Source organism: Stenella coeruleoalba (assembly GCF_951394435.1).
Source record: "Stenella coeruleoalba genome assembly, chromosome: 4".
In the NCBI taxonomy this organism is placed as follows: Eukaryota; Metazoa; Chordata; class Mammalia; order Artiodactyla; family Delphinidae; genus Stenella; species Stenella coeruleoalba.
The window spans coordinates 43,127,475-43,152,006 of NC_137149.1; the positions used below are offsets into that span (position 1 = coordinate 43,127,475).

Genomic DNA, 24,532 nt, shown 5'->3' on the forward strand with positions numbered 1-24,532 from the left:
GAGGAAGCAAGGAAGGATTCTCCTCTAGAGCCTTCAGCCTCCCTCAGTGCCAATATCTTGATTTTCTGGTTCTCAGAACTATGACAGAATAAATTTCCGATGTTTTCAGCCACTCAGTTTGTGATGATTTGTTACAGCATCCCTAAGAAACCAGTGCGGTGGGAGTCACATAAATACTTGCTCTTCTGTCCATGTGATCATCAAGACGTAAGATGAATTTAAAAGCTTATAATGAATATGGGTTTTATACATTCATATTTTACTTAACACTTATATAGCACTTAGTTTATCAGACAAGGTCCTCGTTGCTTTATAAATATTATTTAAATATTATGATGATCCCCAATATTATAATTATCTTCATTTTACAGAGGGAAAACTCAGGAACAGAGAGTTTAAGTCACTTGCCAGAGGTCACAAAGCTTGTCAACATAGAAGCCAGGAATCACACCCAGGCAGAGGCTCCAGAGTGCAGGCTCATCACTACCACTCAAGTGTTGGACTCATTTCCGAATCTAGACCCCAGCCAAGCAGAGGGCACGTGGCAAGCCTGCCTCAGGCCACCCCTCCTGTAATGTCCCTCCTGCTGTATGCTTCTGCCCCAGCATTGCCCCATCCAGACCACACTGGACAGCTGCTTCTCCAAGTGTACATTTTGGAACTTCCATCCAGTAGACAGCAATGTCTAATACCACATGGGCTTCATCCAGCAGCTGCTGGGGTGGCCTCTCTTTATTTACATTCATACTTAATCTCTCATTTCCTGCATGTATTTGAAGACCTCAAAAAGGACATCATCACTGGAGACCAGGAAGCTTTCCTTCTTGTGTCTTTCACGGCACTGGCGCATGTTTATTTTCCAGAAGGGCACAGCCTACCTCTACTGCTCACTTACGGGAAGGCAGGGGCACGTTTCAGTACTTTGTGGACAAGTTTATGAAAATACAGTCAACAGGACTCATTTTTCAGTTTAGCACTGGAAGCTGTACTATGAAGCAGAAGACACATCAGATGGATTAAAGGAGTGCCTGTTACAGTCTCCAGACACACCCCCTTCCAGGGAGCACAAGGGGAGACAAGCCCAGGCGTGGGCATCACAGGGCTCTGGGTCAAACCTTGGCTTGGTCCCTTAGCCATCAGCGTGTGTGACTGTGGAACACTCCCTTAGCTTCCCTGAGTCTCACTTCCCTTATCAGCAAAATACAAGTGGCAACTATGAGCCTGGACAATCAACCCAGCCTGCCTGAATTCAAACCCTGGCTCTGCCCCTGGCTAGTTCTGTGACCCTGGTCAAGTCAGTTAGCTCTCTGAACCCCAGCTTCCTCTTCTGTAAAACAAGATTAATAGCCCCAAGCTCACAGAGTTGCTGAGTTGTTCCAATCTCTGAGAGCCGGCACACACCAGCTGTTTGCTGTTCTAATTGTTCGGATGAATAGAGATGACAGCCGTAGACTGCCCAGCACAGTGAGTGACACTGGGGAGACAGGATCAACTAATGTTAGTCCTTTCCCTCCATGACCTTATTTATGTCCAGGCCCATTGCCAACCTGAGTCACGTGATGTAAAGAAGACAAGTGCTGGCTCCGTCTGATTAAGGAAGAACACACAGGTGCTGGATATAATAAAACATCCTAATTCTAGGTGGACATTGGCACAGACACACCTATTGGACTGTCCGTCCAACAACCCCTTTTCTGGAAACCACCTCCCTGCCTGTGATGCCACAGGGCCAGCAGTGCCTCACAGTGCCAGGCTCACAGCACCCGGCCCAGGCACGAGGTGGGACTGTAGCCACGGTTACCTGAAGGGCCCGTGGTTGGCGACTGGCCCTGGGCAGGACTAGAACTGAGACTTGGGACAAAAAGAGAGAGAATACCCAGCCACTTGCTCTCCAGGAAGCTGGCCTGAAACCTATGACGTTGGCAGCCTAGCTCTCCACCAGGAGGATTACAGGATGGGAGAACCCAGAAAGGGGGATGGGAAGGAGGAGGAATAAAGAGGCCATGGGGCAGAGAGGGGCCAAGATGGGAGCCAGGTCGAGTCCCTGCTGGCTTGATCCCCTCCCCAACCCCCTTGAGCGTCATGAAGTAACCCGGAGTCCTCATGATAAACCTCTTTTTTTAAAAGTTTTTTTTATTGAAGCATTGTTGATTTACAATGTTGTGTTAGTTTCTGGTGTACAGCAAAGTGATTCGGTTATACATACACACAGACACACACACACACACACACACACATGTATATATAAAAGAATATATACATATATTCTTTTCATATTCTTTTCTATTATGGTTTATTACAAGATATTGAATATAGTTCCCTGTGCTATACCGTAGGACCTTGTTGTTGATAAACCCCTTTTCTGATTGCCTTTGCTGCTAGGTTTCTGTTACCTGCAACAGAAGGACTCTCAGTTAATATCACATCCTGGTGGCATCTCAAAGTCTGAGGAAACCAAGCTTAACTCTTCCCTCTTCCCCACTTCTACCACTTCCCCAGCTCCGCCCCCAGACCCACCAACTCCCGGGATCAAATCAAATTAGCAGAAAATGTTGTTACAAATAGGTCAACCATCCTAAAATCTAATTTAAAAATATGCCAAAACAGAGTGGAAAATGATTTTAGAAATTTTCTATAGCAATAAAAGCAGGGCTTCCCTGGTGGCACAGTGGTTAAGAATCCACCTGCCAATGCAGTGGACGCGGGTTCGAGCCCTGGTCCGGGAATATCTCACATGTCGCGGAGCAACTAAGCCCGTGCGCCACAACCACTGAGCCTGCACTCTAGAGCCCGCAAGCTATAACTACTGAGCCTGCGTGCCACAGCCACTGAAGCCTGTGTGCCTAGAGCCCACGTGCCACAACTACTGAAGCCTGTGTGCCTAGAGCCCATGCTCTGCAACAAGAGAAGCCACCGCAGTGAGAAGCCCGTGCACCACAACGAAGAGTAGCCCCCACCCGCCACAACTAGAGAAAGCCCGCACACAGCAACAAAGACCCAACGCAGCCAAAAATAAATAAAATAAATAAATTTATAAAAAAATAAAAGCTGAGGAGACCTTTTTTTCACTTGTTCCATTAAAAAGGCTCGGACCTGGGTCGTGATTAATGCCAAATTCATCATAGACACCCCAAATTGGAAAAGGCACTGCTCACCATTCACACCAGATAATCTTCTGCAATGTATGCTTTCAATGTGCAAAAATTACTATTTTTCATGGTAACTCACAATCATTTTAAAAGCAGTATGATAAAATAAAAAGGAAATCAATTACCCACAAAGTAAGCTGTAGAACACAGGGAAAATAGTCCTGGAGACGGGGGTTCTCAATCTGCCAGTGGCTAGTTGTGTGCTTTGAACATGTAATCTTGTTCTGACTTAGTTTTCCAATCTGTAAAGGGGGATGTAATAAATAGAAATAAGACCGCCATCTACCTCCATCATCTACCTCTCAAAGTTGCTGGGAGATTCAAATGAGCTAACACTTTGCACAGGGTGCCTTACAGCAGATGCTGGGGAGAGGAGGAGAGAACAGAGAAGAAACAAGAACCCACGAGATGCAGATATATTTGTGGGAGTAGAGACTACTTGGTAAAGTAGCGCTACAACCCAATCCTGGCTTCTAGAGCCAGTTCTGCTGCTGTGGGGCTTGCTGGGGAGACACAACCCACTTACCTTCAAAAGCAACACAATCGCTTCTTACAAGGCAACTCCATGTAGTGTTGCTGAGGAAGCAGCAGCAAGGACATTGTAAAGATCCCTCCTGGAGACACCTTTTCTTTCCTATATCCCTCGAGACACCAATTTCGGCGTCAAATTTGGTCAATTCTTCCTCTCGAGTAATAATACTAAGAGCAGCCACGTTTACTGAGGATTTTTCTCTGTGCCTTTCAGGCATGGTTTTAAACATCGTCTTTACATGCATCATTTTATTTAAGCCTCACAGATAAAAGCTATAGAGTGGGTTATGATTAGAGTCACATTACATCTATGAGAGCAGAGGCTCTGCAAATTAAGTTGGCCTAGATCGCCTTGCAGGTAATAGGCAAGAGCTAGGACTTAAACCAAGTCTTTTGGACACAGAATGGACTCTGCCTCTGTTTCCCCCATTACTTTTGCCTCAACCCACATGAGTTCATTATTACCACCCTCTGGACCACTGCAGGAACCTCACCCTCCCTGTGACCTATCCTATCAGCTGCTGTCAGATTCTTTTCCCAAAACCCAAGTCCACTACCACACTGGCTCATAGCACCCAGCAAGGTGCACCACAGAAGGCAGTGCTTTCAATAATGCTTGTCAAGTGAATGAAACTTGTGCTCATGCTGCCTTAGCTTCCTTCCCGCTACAGAACTCTCTGGCCTGCCAGTCAGGGTCCTCCAGCTCTGGCTCCCCAACCCTGGCAGACTTACTCCACGAATACGCACTTCACAGGTCCACCATGAACCACGGTCTCCTCCACTCCACGGACATGCCGTTTCCTCTGCCTGGAATGCTCTTTCCCCAGCTCCCCCCATGGCCCCCCACCCCCGCCACATACACACACACATCCTGCCCTCAACACCCTTTCTAGGTTAATGCATGGACAGACGATTCCCCCCTAATGTAAGCCATCACTGTCTTCTTAGTGAGCCAAGCCCAGGACACCACATCTCCCTTGCAGTTTCAGATCGGGGCAGGATTTATGAAATACCCACCAGGTACTAGAGCACACTCTGCCGAGCTGTAGTTACCTGTCTGCCTGGTCTAATCTAAGCTAATCTTTTCTTCTATCCAGGAATAGGCCTTTGTCTCAAGCCACAGCTAAACAAAACCTTTCCATCTTGTATTTACCAGGATGGGCTTCTCTTTAGAGAGTTCCAAATGCAAAACTGGGTATTCCATTTTGGTTGGAAACAGGATGTAAATGTGGAAAACTCCCCAATGATAGCATGAAAAGAAGGAGCCGAGGCTCCAGGGCCGTCCCTTCTTCTTCTGTTCCTGCACCGGGACTGTGCACTCAAAACTTCTCTCTCACATGAAAGAACAGACCTGTGGGATATTATCTTCTGTGAAGATGTTACTCCACAGAGGACTCATCCTGAAGTCACCTGCTTTGGTTGATGTATTTAGTTAAGCTAATACATATAAATCTATCTCTTTCTCTCTCTCTCTCTCTCTCTTGCATCTTCAATTATCAAGACATCGGCCTCTGTTTTGGTGCTCATGAAATGCAGTGGCCCCAAAGTTCACAGCAGCACTACTTACAAAAGCCAAGACCTGGAAGCAACCTAAATGTCCATTGACAGATGAATGGATAAAGAAGATGTGGTACATATATACAATGGAATATTACTCAGCCATTAAAAAGAATGAAACAATGCCACTTGCAGCAACATGGATGGACCTAGAGATTATACTAAGTGACATAAGCCAGACAGAGAATGACAAATATCATATGATATCACTTACATGTGGGCTCAAAAAAAGAAAAAAGATACAAATGAACTTATTTACAAAACAGAAATAGACCCACAGACATAGAAAACAAACTTATGGTTACCTAAGGGGAAAGGGGAGGGGAGGGATAAATTAGGAGGATGGGATTAACAGATGCACATTACTATGCATAAAATAGATAACCAACATGGACCTACTGTATAGCGTAGGGAACTATACTCCATATTTTGTAATAACCTATATGGGAAAAGAATATATATATATATGTATAACTGAATCACTGTGATGTATACCTGAAACCAACAGGACATTGTAAATCAACTATACTTCAATTTTTTTAAAAAAAGTCACGTGCCAAGGGGGAAAAAAAAAACACGAAAAACATGATTGCCTCATAGTGTCCTTTATGTTGCAAAGCACCTCTTGAGCACTTTGAGGCTATTACGAAACCTAGCAACTGGGTGAAAGAATATGAATAATGGGATGGTGGAAGAAAACCAACACACCAAGACGTCACCTGCTAAATTCAGTATTATATTCTCTTAGCAACCTGACAATTTTTTCTGAAAGGGGTAGTGCTGGTCTGTTTCTGGAAATTTCTTTCTCCGAAGTAGTAAGTATTGACGAAGGTCAAGGGACAAGCAAGGCTAACACCCTCAGATTACATTAGGATTTAAATTCTAGACTAATCATGATGTTGGAGGTGAAAACCCTAGAATGCATCGGAAGCAGGATGTCTTTTAACCTGATCATTTGAACGAAGACCTTTAAAGATACTGTTTTCCCTTGTGAAACAAGTGTGAGGAAGCCTTCATATGAAATCTAGAGGGAGAAAAATAAAACGACATATGGAAAGAGATTACAGGATTAATTACATGATCTGCCTTAGAATGACACAGGAGACTTCACAATCTTTTTAAAGAAGTCACTGTAAATTCGTATTAAACAACTGAATTCTATGCTTTTTACATAAAAAGACAAAGAAACCAAGACTAAAAACACTAGTAGGTGTTTATTTATTCAATTATATTTACATCAAGTCCAAAAGTAAACAAAAAGATATTGAGAATAGTGAATTTGTATTCAACATGAATAAATAAACTCAGTTTGTTTTCTACTTCTGTCCTTTGGATTTCCAAATTTAGTCTTTTAAGCAGCGACATAAACAGTAAGCAGTACTTGTTCAGGACTCTCTTCTGTGACAGTAGGGCTCAGGGAGATTTACTTCATTGAATCGAAATTTAAACTAACAAAAAATTGAAAAGTACACTTCAGACTGTTTCAATTGCTTAATCTGAGACAAATAAATGTAAAAAATTCTATGTAAATATATATTAAGAAAATCTGTAAACTGCCCGTAATATAAACAGGTGCTGAAGTTCACTAAATACATTCTCTCTCTCTCTCTCTCTCTCTCTCACACACACACAAATAATCTGCTTATGAACGATGGCTGGCCAGCTAAGGAAGATGATAAAGATTACTACAAATTTTATAATGTTTAGTAGTCAATGATAATATTCAAATCTTTGTAGTTTAAAGAACAAGCTTAAGCTAGATCTAACATTACATCAATAAAAATTTAGACTGCCAAACCTTAATAGCAGACAATTCCCACAGACCATTTGAATTTTCATAATCCCACTCCTGAAAACACATACCCCGAAGACTTCCGAGTACAGATGAGCCGCAGTGGTGAGGCCAGAGAGTACGCACACAAAACAACAGCACGATGCCATGAATGTTCCCTCCTGGCTTCACACTCAAACTCTTAGACCTGAAGCAAACAAGTTACCCAGGTAACAGGTATGGTCTGCCCTGGCCTTACCCTAAGCAGTGTCAAAACTGCATTTTGCGGTGGGTGGAGGAGAGTTAAATTTGTAACTTTCAATGGCCATGAGAGGTCATTATTAACTTCTCGTTTGATGACAGAGAATTTGCATTTTTACCCTAACTTCCACCTTTGGTATGAACTTGAGAACAATTCAATACTCTAACCAAAAAACAAAACAAAACAAAACAAAAGAAGAGGGGAAGAAGGATAAAGAATTGGAAAAACAACATGGCAACACAGTTTGATTTCATTTTCTTATCATCACATTCCTAACAACCTATTTATTTTTCTTAACTTCTGGCTAAATACTTTCTGCTCCTGTGCAATTCAATCACTTTGAATCTCATACTTTAATATACGGAATATATTCTGCACTGATCGTGTTGTCATTAACAAACAATATTGTGTGTGCGCCCGTGAGTATGTTTGGAGACATACTGTATCTTGTCCCGCCATTGGCACTTACCTTCAGGGAAGGCATTCGGCTGCACCATGTGGAGGAAGATGTGCACAATTTGAAAGAGGATGCCAGTAGGTCCAGCTTCATAAGAATCTCTGGTCTCATAGCTCGTTGGAGGAAATTCAAATTCCAAACCATCAGGAATGTATGCGGATGATGGCGGCGGCCCCTCTGACATGGTGTCCCCATAAAGCCCCAGCAGCAGCAGGAAGCGGAGGAGAAGGGCCATAGCTAGCAAGATGCCCCAAACATGAGGCAGAACTGGGGACCTCCCTCTTCAGAGGTTCTGGAAGCCTTGGGGAAGACAGGAGTGCGTTTCTGTGCAGTAGAGGCGTGGCGAGGTCTGAGTCTGCGGAATCCTTGGCTTTCTGGCTGGGTTGGCATGCGGTGAAGGGTAGCAGAGAACCTTCTCGGCTGTGGGGGGAGGGGGACGGTCAGTCGATCAAAGCACCATCCCTGGCAGGGAGAGAAGGGGCGGGGTCACTAATGCCTGCAGCCCGCCTGCACCGGCAGCTCCCCTGGAGGAGAGGCTGCAAGGCTTTAGAGCAAGCCCTCAGCCTAATCCGCGGCGGAGGAAGCAAACACAGAGCCTGCTTCAGAGCACAGGGGCAGGAAAGCTGGAAGGTTCCATGCTAGGGGCCAGACCCAGAAATACCAGCTAGTGTAACGAGTGTGTGGTCTTGGAAACTGACATTCATTAAGCACTTACCACATTCCAGACACGTTCTACATGCTTTGCAGGTAGAACCTCGGTTAAGGCATTATCCCATTTTACAGAAGAGGAAACTGACTCCGAATTCCAGCAACTTGCCCGAGGCCATGGTTGATTCATGGTGGGGTAGAATCCAAACCCAGTAGTTTGCTTTCAAAGCCCAAGTTTGGACTCTCCCAACTCCAAGACACTCTCCCTACAGAACCCTCCCTTTCAGTCAGAGAAGCAGAGGCCCCCAGCAATAGATGAGATGCTTAACTTTCCTCCAATTTTGGGTTATCCTCCCCATTTCTGGAGATATGTCTTACTCCACCTTTTATTTTATTAATGTGCTCACTGATCTCATTTCATCCCATCTTCACTCACCCCCAGCCCAAACTAGACAAGCATGGCCTCAAGGGCAGGGAACAAGCTCTTTAAGGCCGGGTGACATTGGTTTCTAACACGCTCATCAGGTAGCCCTGATGGAAATCTCTGTCCCAAGTCACCACCTGGATGACTCGGGGTCCAGGCGATGAGAAGCAGATCAGAGCGAGACTCTCGCCCTCCCCTGGGGAAAGGGAGAAAGATCAGGAACCTAAAATCGGCTACCAGCCCAGTGTCTAGTGAGGGCAGCGTGGACCTGTCCTCCTCGAGTTTCTCTCCCCAGAACTGAACACAAGGCAGGCATACAGTTGGCTATCAGTAAGAGCTGCTGAATATAAAACCAAATAAGCCAAAACAGCTGCTTTGCGTGTACCACTGCAACAGGCTAGATGAATCAAAAACAGCGGGGATACTCTGCTTGCCCATTCTTTTCTGGGGTCAGGAACACCCTGATTTTCTTTCCTACATCAGATACACACTCAGGAACTTTCAAAATAAAGACAGGGTGCTCCTGAAACACACAATGCAAGATGGAGGCGAGGGACTACCAAGAAAGTGACACACTGCACAAAAGGCTAGAGGACCCGCTACCTATATTCCACCAAGTTGAAGAGAGCTCCACACAAGAGGTAGGATTTAATGAGCTATTTGAATGAAGACGTTCATTCATATCAGGTCCCCTTAGATACTGCCTCATCTTCTAAGCCTCATAACCACTCCTATTACTTCTGCACAGGTCTGCCAATGGAATGACCCTCGACTCTCCCATTATCAAATCATGGGCTACTCAGATCCCCAGTGACACCTAGTGCCGACCTCATGGAACCCCTAGCTTCCAGGTCCATCTCACCCACAGACACAGACGCACCAGGACCCTGGTGACTGTTTCCAAAGGGCAATCCCTGCCAGGCATGGCTGCTGCCAACAACCTGTCCTCAGGCTCTGAAGTGCTCTAGCCTTTCACTGGTTCTACCAGGAATCAGCACCCTGCTCAGACTTCAAGTCTTTTCCAGAGAGAACAGATAAGAAGGAAACAAAACAAGTCGGCTTTTGCAAGATTTCTCTCTGAAGCCTGCAGGGCTGCACAGGGCAGGAGGAAGATGCGAAAGAAGAGGCGGCGTGTGGTTATTCAGGTAGAATAGGACCGTGCTGCTTCAGGCAGGCAGGTGGGCATGCACACACATGTCACACACACCATGCATGCGCTCACAATGACACACAACGCACAGAGATGAAACACACACCAGGAACGTACACTCCACACACTGACACACACAGGCACACACCACATTCACATCTTATCTTATCTGTTAAAGGGCAGGCAGGAGCACAGCAGCTGACGGATTAGAGGCTCAGCTGCTAAGAAAGGCTGACTTCCTGGTAATGCCACCAAGCCTCAGCTGAGGACAGAGAGAAACACAGCGGGAGGGAAATGGCAGAAGGCCCCCGGGAGAGCTATGAATAAACAGACTTCCAGACATCCTCAGTGAAGAAGCAGGGGAAAAGAAATCCCAACGGAAATGCAAAGATGGGGTGTTCCACTGAGTTAGGGCAGCACCTGAGCGGCACGTGCATCTTGCTCCAGAGGGTAGGTCCCTCTTAAAGTTTAGACCACTTTTAGGAATATCTCACTACTTATGAAGCACTAGACAATGGATAAAAGTCAAGGCAAAAAGGAAGACGTTTTCATCTCAGTCTGAATCGTTGTTCCAAAAAAGAAGGTCTGGGTACTTCCCTGGGAAAGCACACGAGGTAGCAAGAGCCACTGAGAGCAGCTCAGGGAACTGCCAGCAGAAAACACAAGACGGCTCCCGACCCAACAGCCGCATCAGCGTAAAACGGAGTCTGTGTTTCAAATGAAATTATAGGACCTCAGTTCTGGAGATGTGGCCCATTAATCTGCATTTTTAACATGCTCCCCTGGTGACAGATTCTTAGACAACTAAGGTTTGAGAGCCAGCACTGTTCCTGAGTTCCCTCCTGGCTAATCCATGCCGCTTTCCAAAGACACCTCCATCTTCCCAAGCACAACTGCAGAACAACAGACGTGAGGCAAAAGCACCCAAACGCCCTTCTTGTATCGCATTGAACTGATCTAGCCCAACAGCTTGGTGGGGTCCCCGACTTCCTCATCTTCTGCGTACCCTTGGAGTCTGGCGCACAGCAGGCACTCAGTAAGGATGGCTGACATCAAACGGTCGCAGGTAGAGAGAAGACTGACACAAAATGGTCGTGTTGACCTATTTCAGAATTGGTCAAGCACCTGTTTATGAGCAGTCTTCAGCCCACGGGAGGGAGGTGTTGGATTGCTTGTAGCTGTTTCCTCCAACCCAGGGAGCAGACTGTCCCCTCACCGGATTCATCCATGGCGGAACAACTGGTCTACCACTCTGGGGTGGGGGGGCATACTTTCAGCTGCAATCCTCGACTTAGCAGGCTTTGGAAATCGCTCCTTTGGGGCCTCTCTCCTCAAACAGGCACTAGACTAATCACTAAGGTAGATTCACCATTTTCTGGTTTATGGGATGAAGATTCCTGGATTCCATCCAAATACACTGAGTTCAAACTGGGAAAGGGACCCAAGAACACGAATTTTAAGCAAATACCTCACATGATTCTGAGCCTGGGGTCCAGAGATCGGCACTTCCATGAGCACTGGTTTAAAAGCAAATACGATGACCATCCAGCTTCATTTCTTCTCTACTTTTTCTTTTTGATGGAATTTTTGAAGGAATTTCTTTTAAAAGGATCTGTGTAGGTGTCATCTAGGGTTTTTGGTGGGTGGGAGGGCGGATGGGAGCTGCCCAACTTCTGAGCCCACCTTTGTGAGTTCAGGGGGTGGCAGCCCTGCCTCCCATGGTGAGGCCAGCTGAGGTGCCCAAACTGAGCCCAGGCTCAGCCAATCAGATGCTTACTCCTGGGCTTGTGCATGAGACACACTGAGGCAGAGGCAGTTTCCACTTCATCCTAGCAATGATGGAAACATGCCAGCAGCCACAGCCGGAGTCTAATGGTGGCAGCCATGGCCGTACACCCATCAGGGGTCCTGTTGCATGTCCTGAGTCCCACTCCTCCGGGCTCCCAAGCCTGGCTAGCCAGCCTTTCTGTCACTTCGCTAAGCCACCCAGTATCCAGTCCCTTTTTTGCTCAAATTACCCAGAATTGGCTTCTGTCATTTTTAACAATGCATCCTGACCTTGATCAAATCTCAGAGCGAACTCCTGCCCCTGCAAAACTGCTTTCCTTCATATTTTAAAGTCCCAACGAAAAAATATTTGGTTTAAAGTTTTATTATTTTCGACCTATCCTTTGATGCACTTTGCTTCACCTTACTAGATACACAGAAATAGTCCAGGGTGGAACTCATAAGGAAGTTCATTAAAAAATTATGGGATACATTAAGAAAACAAAACTAAACTAAAGGGCACTGCTGCAGCGACCAGAGCCCTGGCTTTCGAGACTGGGAGTCTCTAGCCCCGCTGATGAGCTCTGTGACAGCAGTTGCTTACAATCTCCACGCTTTCCTTTTTGCTAGTCTGTAAAATGGTGTTTTAAATAGTGTGGGAGGGTTGGAAATAGAATAGGTACGACGCCTGGCACACACACGGCTGGCCGTCGATTGAGGGTCTGGACTGCCCCTGCGAACGGCAATATTCTCAACTCGGCCGCCAGGCTCACCCTGACAGGCAGAACAGCTTCCAGAACATTGAAGGAGGAAACTCACAAAAGAGTGAGAAAAGCCTAAGTAGTAACTCCACACACATTGAATAATAGGAAGTTGCTACTATTCAAGTCTTTCGAAAACGGCAATTTCATACGGTCCAAGCAACCAAAGAACAGCAGCTGTTTGGGTCTCCAGAGGGTCTCTGTTGGGATGGGGGGAGGGGACGTTCAAGGACCTCAATCACACCTGCTTGTGTTAACAAAGATCAGCCTCCTCTCTCAGAAACCCGGGAAAACCTTCCTCCAGCCCGGGCAGGAGCAAGGTCAGCAGCCGCCGCGGGCTACAGGCGCAACCTGTTGCTACAGAAAGCTGGTGGCGCCGCTCCCCCAGCCTTCCCCTCCAACCCACCGCCAGGCCGGGGCCGCTCTTGCCCTCGCTCCCTCCGCGCAGGAACCTCTCTCCGGCTGCGGGACAAAGGATAGGCGGCAAGGCGGGCGCGGGAAACCAGGAGACTCGAGGAATCCGCCGTCGCCCTGGGGGAGGGGGTTGCCGGAGTAACTTGGCTGCCGCGAGAGAGTCGGCGCCGGTTCCCCGCCGAGGCGCGGATTGGCGTGGACTGGGGTCGCCGTCCTAAGCCGTGTGCCCCAGGGCCCCCTGGTCGCATCCCCCGCCGCTCTCGGCGAGGGCTTTCGAGGAAACTGACCTCGGGCCCCAGACTCTCCCGCACCGCGAAACTCCTCCTCTGTCCACGCTTCCCTTTGTTGTCCTGGCCGGCGCCTTACCCAGCGGGGTGCGCCTCCATCACCCAGTTCTCCATCAGGCAATCGCCAAAGGTCCCCGTGCTGTGCACCCAAAGCAGACCGGGGGATGCATCAAGCCAGGGGTGCGTGCGCTGCCAGATGGGCAAGGCGATAAGGCCTCCCATGGCACCCTCAGAGCCCCCCTCCTGTGATGGTCGGTTGCACCGCGTACTTCTTTTAGCAAACCAGAGGAAGGTGACCCCTTTCCATACCCAGCTGGGGAAGGTCAGTGTCCCGCACCCCTCGTTCCACTCCCCAGGACTCCCCTCACCCCCGAACAGTTCCCAAGCCCCGGACCAACCTCGCCTCGTCCGCCGCCCTCTCAGAGAACGAGCCGGTAGCCTCGGGGTCTGGGGTCCCACTCGCGTTACCACCGCCTGCTCGCGCCCCGGAACCTGGCCACAGCCGCCAGCTCCCCTCCAGTGGGCGGAAATAAGACCCACCACGCAGCCCGCAAAGTTTGCGTGCGTCTGCGCCCTGCCCGGAACTCTCGCAGGGTCCACCTCGCCGGCCCTGCAGCCCCTCTGGTTCCCCCGACGCTCCCGGGCTCGCACCACCTGCCGCGGCCCGGGGAGGGGGTGCCGAGGGTTGGGAGGAGAAGGGAGCAGAGCAAGCCCCTCCATTCCCCATTCCCCGCCCCCAGCTTTCTGGAAAGGGGTGCACTCAGCCCCCGGGTCGGGACCGCAGACACCTTCCGAGCTCCGGCGTGAGGACGCGGCTACTCACCGTGCGCCCGGTCCAGCTACCGGTCAGCCCTCGCCGCCGCTGCCGCCCCCCTCTTTCCTCCCAGCCCTGCTCGCCCGGCCCCCGCTCATGAATGATTTATGACTCGGCTTCGGGGACCACCGGGATGGCTTCCGGAGAGGCCGCTCCGCTGTCCCGCTGCCCCGCGCGCCGGCCAGACCCCGGGACGGGGCGGGTCCGGAAAGGCGCCTGCCTTCGAGGCGCGCCGGAGAGGCCCAGGGTACCCTTGGGGACCTGTTGCGGCCTCCGCAGCTCCCGGGCGGGACTCGCAGATGAGGCTGCCGCAATGCACTGCTTCCAGAAATGTACTCACCCGCGCGCGGCGGGAGAGCTGAGCGCGCAGCCAGGTGGCGGGTGGGGACTGGCTCGGTACTTTAGAGATAGCTAATCCTGGAGTTCGGCCCGCGCGCTCCCGGTTGGACCAGCTGAGCAGCTTCGCCACGATACCCCGGGGCACACACTGGGACCTAGCTGCAACCATTTCCTGAGGCTAGAGCCCCGCTCAACCGAGCACGTCCCTCCCACAGGACCCACGCCTCCTTGAGGCAGGCTGAGCGGTTTAGTTGGAACGCCGCTCCTCTTCTAAAAACTTCGCATCTCTCTGGTTCCACCTCAGACCTGCCTTGGTTGACTCCCTCTACCGCTTTAGACGCTTCTATTGCCAGTTTCCAAGACTTAAAAAAAAAATTACTCAAATAAAACAAAACCCCAATCATTTGGTTCCTTAGCGTGTACCAATCGTAATGCTAGTGGCTGGAGCTCTAAAACCGGCAAAAAGCAGCCCTTGCTCCCATGTACGTACACAGGCATCTGCTATGGCTCCAAGCACACGGAGCTTTCATTACTCGTTTCATATCGGTCTCTTTGCTGTGCGTTGCCTGCCATCCCCTCAAGCTGAGGGGTGGGGACCTTCTGCCAGAAGCAACCACTCCATCTTCTAACTGTGCTCACGTCACTCCTCACTCACTACTTCCTATCTTGAGTGGAGAGTACTCTCTGGTAAGAAAAATAAGACTAATGGAAGAAAAGCACCTTCCGGACGGTGTTTAGCATACAGTAGGTGTTTAATGTTTGTGATATGGATGGATTGATGGATTCATGGAAGGATGGACAGACTGACAATGAATGATGGACAGGAAGGTTAATTCAACAGCTCTTTCACTTACCCCAGAATCTAGCATAAAACAGGTGCTCGAAAGAGCATTATTTTTGTTTGATTGAAATTTAAACTGATCTTGAATGTGCATATTTCCTGGATAAATGCTAGTTCAGGAAACTTCTGAAAACTGCACTATAGGCATGCAAAGTTAGATGGTGCCCTGAGACATCTAATCAGGCCTGCTGTTTCTCCGTCTGAAAGTGGTCAGGGCCTCTGCTTGAACACCTCCAGAGGCCCCAGCACTTCTGCTCAAGGGCAGCCCTCTCTGGGTGGGGCCCAGAGGGGAGTTCTTCCCTCCTGAGGGCAGCCAGCTCTGCCCTGCCTCAAATTTTGGCTCTGTCCCTTTTCATCACTGTGACTTCGTCTGCTTAATCTCACTGAGCCTGTTTCCTTGTCTGCAAAGTAAAAATAATTATGCCTCAGGAAGCTCATTTTTACTCCTAATAATGATGATGATGATGATGATAATAATAATGACAACAGTAACAGTGGTGATAGCTAAAACTTAATGAATGCTCACTACAAATGAGGCAGTATGCCAAGTGCTTTGTGTGCATTATTTCATGTAATCTTAGCAACAACAACAGCATAGTATTATCTCCATCTTAGAGATAAGGCTAGGGGCTTCCCTGGTGGCGCAGTGGTTGAGAGTCCGCCTGTCCATGCAGGGGACGCGGGTTCGTGCCCCGGTCCGGGAGGATCCCACATGCCGCGGAGCGGCTGGGCCCATGAGCCACGGCCGCTGAGCCTGCGCGTCCGGAGCCTGTGCTCTGCAATGGGAGAGGCCACAACAGTGAGAGGCCCGGGTACCGCAAAAAAAAACAAAAAAAAGATAAGGCTAAAAGAGTTTCAGTAATTTGCCCAAGGTCACAGAGCTAGTAAGTGACGCACTACCCAGATGTGGCCTCCAGAGCCCATGATTATCCTAACATACCAGTGCCCCAAAGATAACATAAAACCCTCTGGGGCCTGTACTCTCCCGACAGATAATGTAGTGTGGATTGAAACGGTTGGCTATCAGTCTTCCTGCAGGCACTGAATGCTTCAGCTGTTTTTATCCATTTCATACCCCCAACACCTACTCTACCTGGGCCATCGTAGGTGTTTAATAAATGAATGAATAAATAGTAAACATAGAACACAATATTAAGATGTGTTCTGAGCAGCCTTAGGCAGACTATAACAGGAACTAATGATTTATTCTGTTCAGCTTGGCTTGGAGTTCTAATCCTACAGTCCCACTATTCAGCACAACTGAATTTCTTTTCTCTTTTTTTTTTTAAATTGAGATATAGTTGATTTACAATATTGTGTTAGTTATAGGTGTACAACACAGTAATTCAATTTGTTTTTTGCAGATTATATTCCATTATAGGTTGTTAAAAGATATTCAATATAATTCCCTGTGCTATCCTTGCTGCTTCCGTCTTTTATGTATCATAGTTTGTAACTGTTAATCCCATACTCCTAATTTGTCACTCCCCACCCTCTCCTCTTTGGTAACCATAAGTTTGTTTTCTATGTCTGTGAGTCTCTTTCTGTTTTGTATATGATTCATTTGTATTATTTTTTAGATTCCACATGTAAGTGATATCATGTAGTATTTGTCTTTCTCTGAGTTACTTCTCTAAGCATAATACTCTCTAGGTCCATCCATGTTGCGGCAAATGGCAATATTCCATTGTTTTTTATGGCTGAGTAATATTCCATTGTGTGTGTGTGTGTGTGTGTGTGTGTGTGTGTGTGTGTGTATATATAAAACATCTTCTTAAGCCAGTCATCTGTTGATGGGCACTTGGGTTGTTTCCATGTCTTGGATATTGTAAATAGTGCTGCTATGAACATTGGGGTGCATATATCTTTTTGAATTAGAGTTTTCATTTTTTTTCCAGATATGTACCCAGGAGTGGATCATACGGCAGCTTTATGTTTAGTTTTTTAAGGAACTTCTGTACGGTTCTCCATAGTGGCTGCACCAATTTACATTCCCACCAACAGTGTAGGAAGGCTCCCTTTTCTCCACACCCTCTCCAGCATTTAATATTTGTAGACATTTTGCGGATGGCCATTCTGACCAGTGTGAGGTGATACCTCATTGTGGTTTTGATTTAGTGCAACTGAATTTCTATGCCATATGTTCTATGCAAGGCCAGAGGGGGTGATGTTATTCCCATACACACACTGAGTCATTAGATGCATAAATTGTCCCCCTTTCTGAAATTGCTCCTCACTTTGCCTGCCCAAATGAAATCTAAACAGGAGGCAGCAGGGCATCCTAGAAGGATCCAGAAGATTCATTCAGTTTCAGTCACGAACAGCCAGTGTGTTCCCTGGTAAGTCATGTAACCCCCCTGGGCTTCACATTCCTCACTGGTCAATAGCCATGCTCAATGACCACATAGGGCTAAAGGCTACCATCTTGGACAATGCAGACAGCACATTTCCATCATCACAGACAGGTCTATTGGACAGTGCTGGGTTAAATATTGAACCATAATAAAGGGAAAATTACAACAGGACTACAATAACAAACTTAAGTTTCAAGAAAAGTGATCAGGATTATGTAACATTAGAAATGAAGTGTTGATTGAAATCAGTTATTCTCAGAGTACACAATACTTGGTCATTCAACAATCCTCGATCTTTGACAAGATGTTCCTTATGAAGAACACTGAATATTTTTCCCTGAGTCACTAAGACTAAAACAAAATAGGTTAGTGAGTATATTGTTCTAATTAACCTGAAAATTTCTATAAATAACTATGTTCCCCCCAAATAATGTATTTGTATGACCAACAGACATTGCAGCATGTGATGCTTTAGAAAAATGGGTTTATGCAATCTCAACATCCACTGCCTTGTCTTCTTAAGACTGAAATTTGTGTAAGAGACAGCTAGGGAGAGAGGGAAAAGGAGAGAGAGACAGAGAGCCAGTGAGAGGGAAAGAGAAAATATTCTAAATAGAAATTCCACTAGTTTTGAAGGGAATGACTTCATGCAAGACAAGGTTCTCCTATAAATGTTTTACCTCATGATTTCCTGTTAATCTTGCTTTTTTCCACTTGCCTCTGGACTTAGATGCCAAAAAATAGCATTGCTGGTGTTTAATAACAAAAAGCCAAGAATATATTCTTCTTGTACTTTGAGTACATTCAGCTAAGATTTGTAACTCATCCATCAAGCCCACTGCTTACTAATTCAGAGGAAAAAAAACTTCAATCTAGTTTGGCCCAAGAGGAGGAAAGAGAGAGAAGGGGCCAGGCCAAGGACAGTACCTCAGAGCCTGGATTCCAAACCTGGGGAGAACTTGGAAAACTCAGTCACAATTTAATGAGACAAGTATTGGGTAGTTTTATATTTTATGTGTTGTATCTGTCTTTCGGGAACTGTTTCAAATAAATGCCGCATCTCTAGGGCTGGCTTTCATCTGTGGCTTTCCCCCTGACATCATTTTTAACATGCACTAACTCAGATGGGGCTTCATAATCTCTCTTCAGTAACAGTACGGAAAAAATGAGAGCAGCAGAACGTCAGAGAATTATAAAGTGTTAGGATACTTGCTCTTATTTTCTTGAGGAAAGCAAGGTTCTTTCCAGCTAAATGTTATTGCGAGATTGCAGAAGGAGGTAGACAGGAAAATTCTACAATTTCTGATTCTATAGTTTTCAGTTTTTATTATATCCCAAAAGAGATTCACCCAGGAACTTTTATTTATACAACACAAAACTTACATCTATGCATGCAGTGTTTTGCCCCTCTGGGAATACTTACTATTATTACTTTCCTCTAAAGAACTATTAATTTGCATTTATCTTCTGCATCATCTGAAAGCACTTATTAAGCATCTGTTAATTATTCATACATTCATTCATTCAGTAACATTTACTCAGCACCTGAAACCAAGCAGGACCCTGAGGAGTCCTCCCAGCTAACCAAAGATTTATGGCTCAGATAATGTTCCAACCACAAGAGAGACCTGATGGCTATTTGGAACCATGTAATCAAGACAATCATCTCTGAAAATAGAAGATTACCTCCTCCCTAGCATGTAGCCCCTTCCTATTTTCCCTATATAATCTCCAAGCAAAACCTGGGGAGTTGGGAGTTGGTTCTTTGGGACATGAGTCCACCTTCTCCCCAGGATTGCCAGCTTCCTCAATAAAGCTATCTTTCTTTCACCTAACACTTGTCTCTCAGTATTGGATTCTTGAGCAACAAGCAGCTGAATCTGAGTTCAGTCTAACACTGCTACTCGTCAGGAGCTAGAGATTCTAGTTACCCTGACCCAGAACATACTTATGAAAAGTCAGTCACACTGTAACAGGGGCAGGTGTGGGGAAGTTTTATATTGTGTGTGCTGAATCTGTCTTCTGGCAACTGTTTCAAGTGAAACTTATGACAAAAAATTCTTTTATCAAACACTATCTTTTCCTCCTATTTACCCTCATTGTGAGACTTTCTAAAAAAGCATTCTCTGCAAAATTCTCTTTTGCTTCATATTTGATGTGCCACCTAAGCGATCATCAGATATTTATTTTAAATAAATATTTAAAATATTTATTTTAAATCCACTAAAATTTCTGCTAATTAAAACACTATTCACTTTTGCCAGAGCAATCAAGGTGTTAAATTATAGTCCCAAACACTTAGTCATGTCAGAGAGTGAAAGGTGGAACTATGTTTTGTGGAATAGTGTGGAAAACCTGGAAGATGGAGCTTGAACAGAACTGGAAATGAGCCCTAGCTCTGTTACTCCATTCACTCACTCATTCATTCATTTTTCTCCTTTATTCATTCACTTACACATGCGTTTGACAAATGGTGATTGACCACCTTCTGTGGGCCAGACTGAGCAAAGAGATAGGGCAGAGAATAACAAAGGACACCCTTGGCCTCCCAGAGCCAACCCCCTCGTAAAGGAGACACACAAGCCAACAAATCAATAAGTATGTTCACTGTACACCCTTCAGTAAGTACTTGATATCTCTGAGCTTCAGTTTCCTCACATACAAACCACAGGTTTTGCAAAGATTAAATGAGATGATATATGTAACATACCTGTAGGTATGCTGAATAGCAGCTATTATTTCTGCTCTTACTATTTCTCTGTCAAACTCCCTTTCACCCCTACCCCCCATATTTATTTCCAATTTCATAAATTAGGGTATAGGGCTATTGGGTCCACAAGCTAAATATTCATCCCATAAATATTTACATAATATGTCCTAAGGATTTGTAAGGCTCCAAGCCAGAGAGGCCGAAGAAGCTGGATATATTCTGACTTCTGCTCTGCAAAGGAAATTGTCCAAAACTTGGCAATGGGCAAAGGAGATGACTGGCCATCTTTTCAGTGGAGTGAGGGGCATGATTTAAAGGACCTTCTGGGAATTATTGGATATTACAGAGGTGTGTATTTGATTGTATTTATATTGACTAGGTTATATCACAACTCTGTAAAGGTAGAAGTTAAAATTGTAGAACACCTGGGGACTACCCTGGTGGTGCAGTGGTTAAGAATCCACCTGCCAGTGCAAGGGACATGGGTTCGATCCCTGGTCCAGGAAGATTCCACATTCTGCGGAGCAACTAAGCCCATGTGCCACAACTGAGTCTGCGTGCCTCAACTATGGAAGCCCATGCTTCATTATGGAGGGAAGAAAAATTACAAATGAAGTGAGAATATTGTTCTAGATCAGGGTTTTTTAACCTCAGTGCTCTCGACATTTGGGGCTGGATAACCCTTTGTTGTGGGTCTGTCCTGTGCATTGTAGGATGTTCAAGCATTCCTGACTTCTACCCACCAGACAGAAGTAGCGCCCTGGCCCCTTCCCCCGAATTGTGACAAACAAGTATTTTCAAAATCTAGAGTTTGATTTTTTTTAAGTCACAGGAGAAATGACTGAGTTTGGGCAGAACTTATCACCTATATTAAAGAGGGAGTCCCTGGTATCAGTTTTGGCAAGTGCTAAGCGTGATGGTCATGAACTGAAGCATACTGTGCACCCAAGCCGCTTAATCCATTCACATCACCTACCCGGCCCTGGGGAGTCTGCCCTCAGTGACTTCCCATCGCCCCAGTCACAGCCTACCCTGGAAGAATTGCAAAGTGAGTTGTTTTGAGAAGGCAGCTACCTGCTTGCATTCCTCTGCTGTGACCTTCACAAACCTCCCCTGCTGGGTGCTTGCTCTGAGATTAGCCTACCACTTGGAGAAACTCGACATTTTACTTATAACTGTGAGCACAGAAGCATTCAGAAAAAAGAATAGGACAATTCATGACATTTCCCATGGGCTAACGAGAAAGCGCCCCGTATGTAATAGGGCTTCAATAAATCTCAGAGGAAAACAAGGGGAATGGGGGGAGCTATGAGCTCATAAGAAGACAAATGAAAGTAGTGATGATATAAAAATTCACACTTTAAGGCAAGATAAGAAAAATTTAAACGTAAAACTTTTTCTCTGCCCTTTGGCCTCCTCCGTCCCCACTGGTATGCATTGCGCATCTGCATTGGATGTCAACCAGACCTCCCCAGAGGTAAAGATCAATTTTTCTCCTACTGGCGCCAGCCATGTAACTCCTTAGAAGATAACGTTCCTTTCTCAATCCTGTAAAAGGTCATGATGACCCACCCTCACCTTGTACATGCAGAGATCTTTGGTGAACTTTATGTACAATGCCAATATAGAATTTCCCTTAAAGATTGGTGCTAGATAGACTGGTCAGTTGACCTGGGGAGATACTGGACTGCACCTAATGGAAGTTCAGTGCTTAAATACTTACTTATGCCCTTACTAATATTACCAGCTATACTACTTGTACTCTGTTCATTTTACAAGATTATCGTTTCTTGCATTACCAAATGTGTGTGAGCCTCAGATCAAATTAATGATGATTAGGTGACTTGAAATGATCGACCGAACGTATAGTTCTGTAAGATCAGTGATTGTGGGATTTCCTTGGCTGTCCAGTGGTTAAGATTCCACACTTTCCCATGACAGTGGGGGACCAGAAAGTCTGCAGAGCATGGAGGGTAGAACCCCAGGCCTGGATGATAGAAAAATAACAACAGCTAACATTTTACTGAATGTTCACCATGCACTGGGCAGAATGCTAGTTTCCATGTGCCAACTCATCGGCCCTTGTAATAACTCTATGAGGTTAGTTCTGATATTATTTCTACTTTACAAATGGGGAACCTAGTACCAAAAGGTTAAGCAATGTTCCCAGGGCCCAGGCTCCCCGTTAACACGGGGCTCGGGGCAAGAGTACATGGAGGTCCATAGACCACATGTCAAATATTTGAAAGTGAAGAATCCAGCCAACAAATTGTTAACTAAAATATGTTTCCTCATCCTAAAAAAAAAAAAAAAAAAAAGAATAAAGAAAAAGATTCATGCTTCCAACGCAGGGAGTGCAGGTTCAATCCCTGGTCTGGGAACTCAGATACCACGCGCCATGTGGCGCAGGACAAAAAAAAAAAAAAAAAAATTAAAAAAAAAGATCAGTGATTGTAATAGTTAGTGTAACTCTAGATATGGGAAGAAGCAACAGGAGGGAACCACTTCCGGGACCATAACAGACCAGTGAGACAGGCGGTCCAGAGGCTTTTGCTTACAGTTAACAGGGCCGAGTCCAGTAATAGCACGTTGAGTGGCCTATCAACGCAATCCTTGCCTGACCTGGGAATGAGCATTCCTAGCATCGTGGGACAAATTGATCACGAAATGCCTCCCAAACCTTGGTCGAAAATAAGACTGAAAAGGAAGGGATTGTAAAATAAAGAATGTTGCCCACCATCCAGTCCATAAGAATCAAGTCATTAGCCACCGCAATGGCTGACCTACAGTACACCCTGGAAGGAATTCAGGGCAAAGACCAGGATGACATGCTCTGTGCTCTGGGAGAACTGGCGGAACAGGCCTTCGGGTAGTTAGATATTTCCAGGAGAAATTTTTGAGGAATCTGCGTTCCTGCATCTCCCCATACTTAGAAAAGCACTAAAACCACTCATTAAAATTTTTCTCCCTCGAGGCTAGCAGCAACCTGCTGAGACATGCGCTGGATTGCATGTACCCCCTTCACCAAAATCACATATATACTGGCTGGCCTCCCCCTTCACCTCTTCGGAGTACTTCTCAGAGCTCTCTGACAGACTGACTGGCTCCCGGGTTATAATCCTCAGTTTGGCTTGAATAAAATTTTCCATTTCTTTCTTAGATTGACTGCTTATTAATTATTTCCTTGACAATAGTAACAGCAAGAGTATGAGAAGAGAGATGACGAATATCCCCGGGGCAGTTTGCTGGCTGCTGACGTTTGGCGACCATCTACTCTCTGTCAAGCGCTGAGCAAAGCGCTTTCCCTACGTTCGCTTATTTAATTAAACCCTCCTAAGGGGGCATTGTTATCCCCATTTGTCAGAGAAGGAAACTGAGGCTCACAGACTCGGACTACACTCTATCTTAGTCCACAATAAAAACAACACTTACCATTTATCAAGGTAACCATTACGCTCAATATTTCATTTAATGTTTAAGATGATCCTAGGAAGAAGGTATTATCCAAGCAAATTAAACAAAAATCTATTTTGTTACATGCCAGGAGGTGCTGGGGGTGCGGGGGACACAGCCGCAGACAGTCCTTGCCCTCATGGAGCGTTTAGTCTAGGTGGGAAAGTAGACCCTAACAAATACGAACAGATGGGATGATGCGTTTCAAAATCCCACCTTCTTCCTCCTGACTGGAAGTTCTTACCGCAAGAACACACAGCAGCCTTCAGACTGGAAGCAAAGACGCTTTCTCAGTGAGTTTTCCTCCGCCAGGCGGACCCTGTCCCGGCACTCAGGGACACAGAGATGACTTGAACCTCATGCCGGTGAGAAACTCTTTGCTCGGACCTGGCTGCCCATGTACTGTGACTGCTCAATGAAACCCTATTAAGTGGCAAATAATGATGGTGGTAAAAAAAAAATTTCTTAAGAGAATGTAAGAAGAACAACAGGAACAAGAACAGTCCAGGATCCTTTGCACCAAAGCAGAACCATAAACCTGGGCAAGCACGGCCTGGAAAAGCTGAGTGAAGTTAGAGGAGTCCAGAGATTCACGAGGACAAGGAGCAGAAGGAAACATTCGCATGCATGTCTTTCTGCAAAACATTTCAGAAGCCATTTGACGCTGTCTGAAGGTGCTATAATGCATAAACCCAAAAGAGGATTTTAGAGGTACCTAAGTTGTAGTGGTAGAGGGGTAAGGGGCGGGAGGGGGCAAGAAAAGTAAAATTAAGGGAAACTTCCCTTAAACCTAAGGGAAAATCTCCTGGTAAGCAGACCTAGAGATGCAAGGAATACGAATGC

General features: G+C 46.1%; 1 protein-coding gene across 1 annotated transcript in view; it reads right to left on the reverse strand.

The window, feature by feature from the left end:
- Positions 1 to 7,962, reverse strand: part of PROM1 (prominin 1) — a gene marked incomplete at its 5' end in the record, with an annotated part of 89,948 nt that extends 81,986 nt beyond the window's left edge. The window contains one exon of the mRNA XM_079920812.1: positions 7,740 to 7,962. Within this exon, the coding sequence (XP_079776938.1) occupies positions 7,740 to 7,962 (223 nt within the window). The remainder of the gene's footprint in view (positions 1 to 7,739) is intronic.
- Positions 7,963 to 24,532: the final 16,570 nt, after the last annotated feature.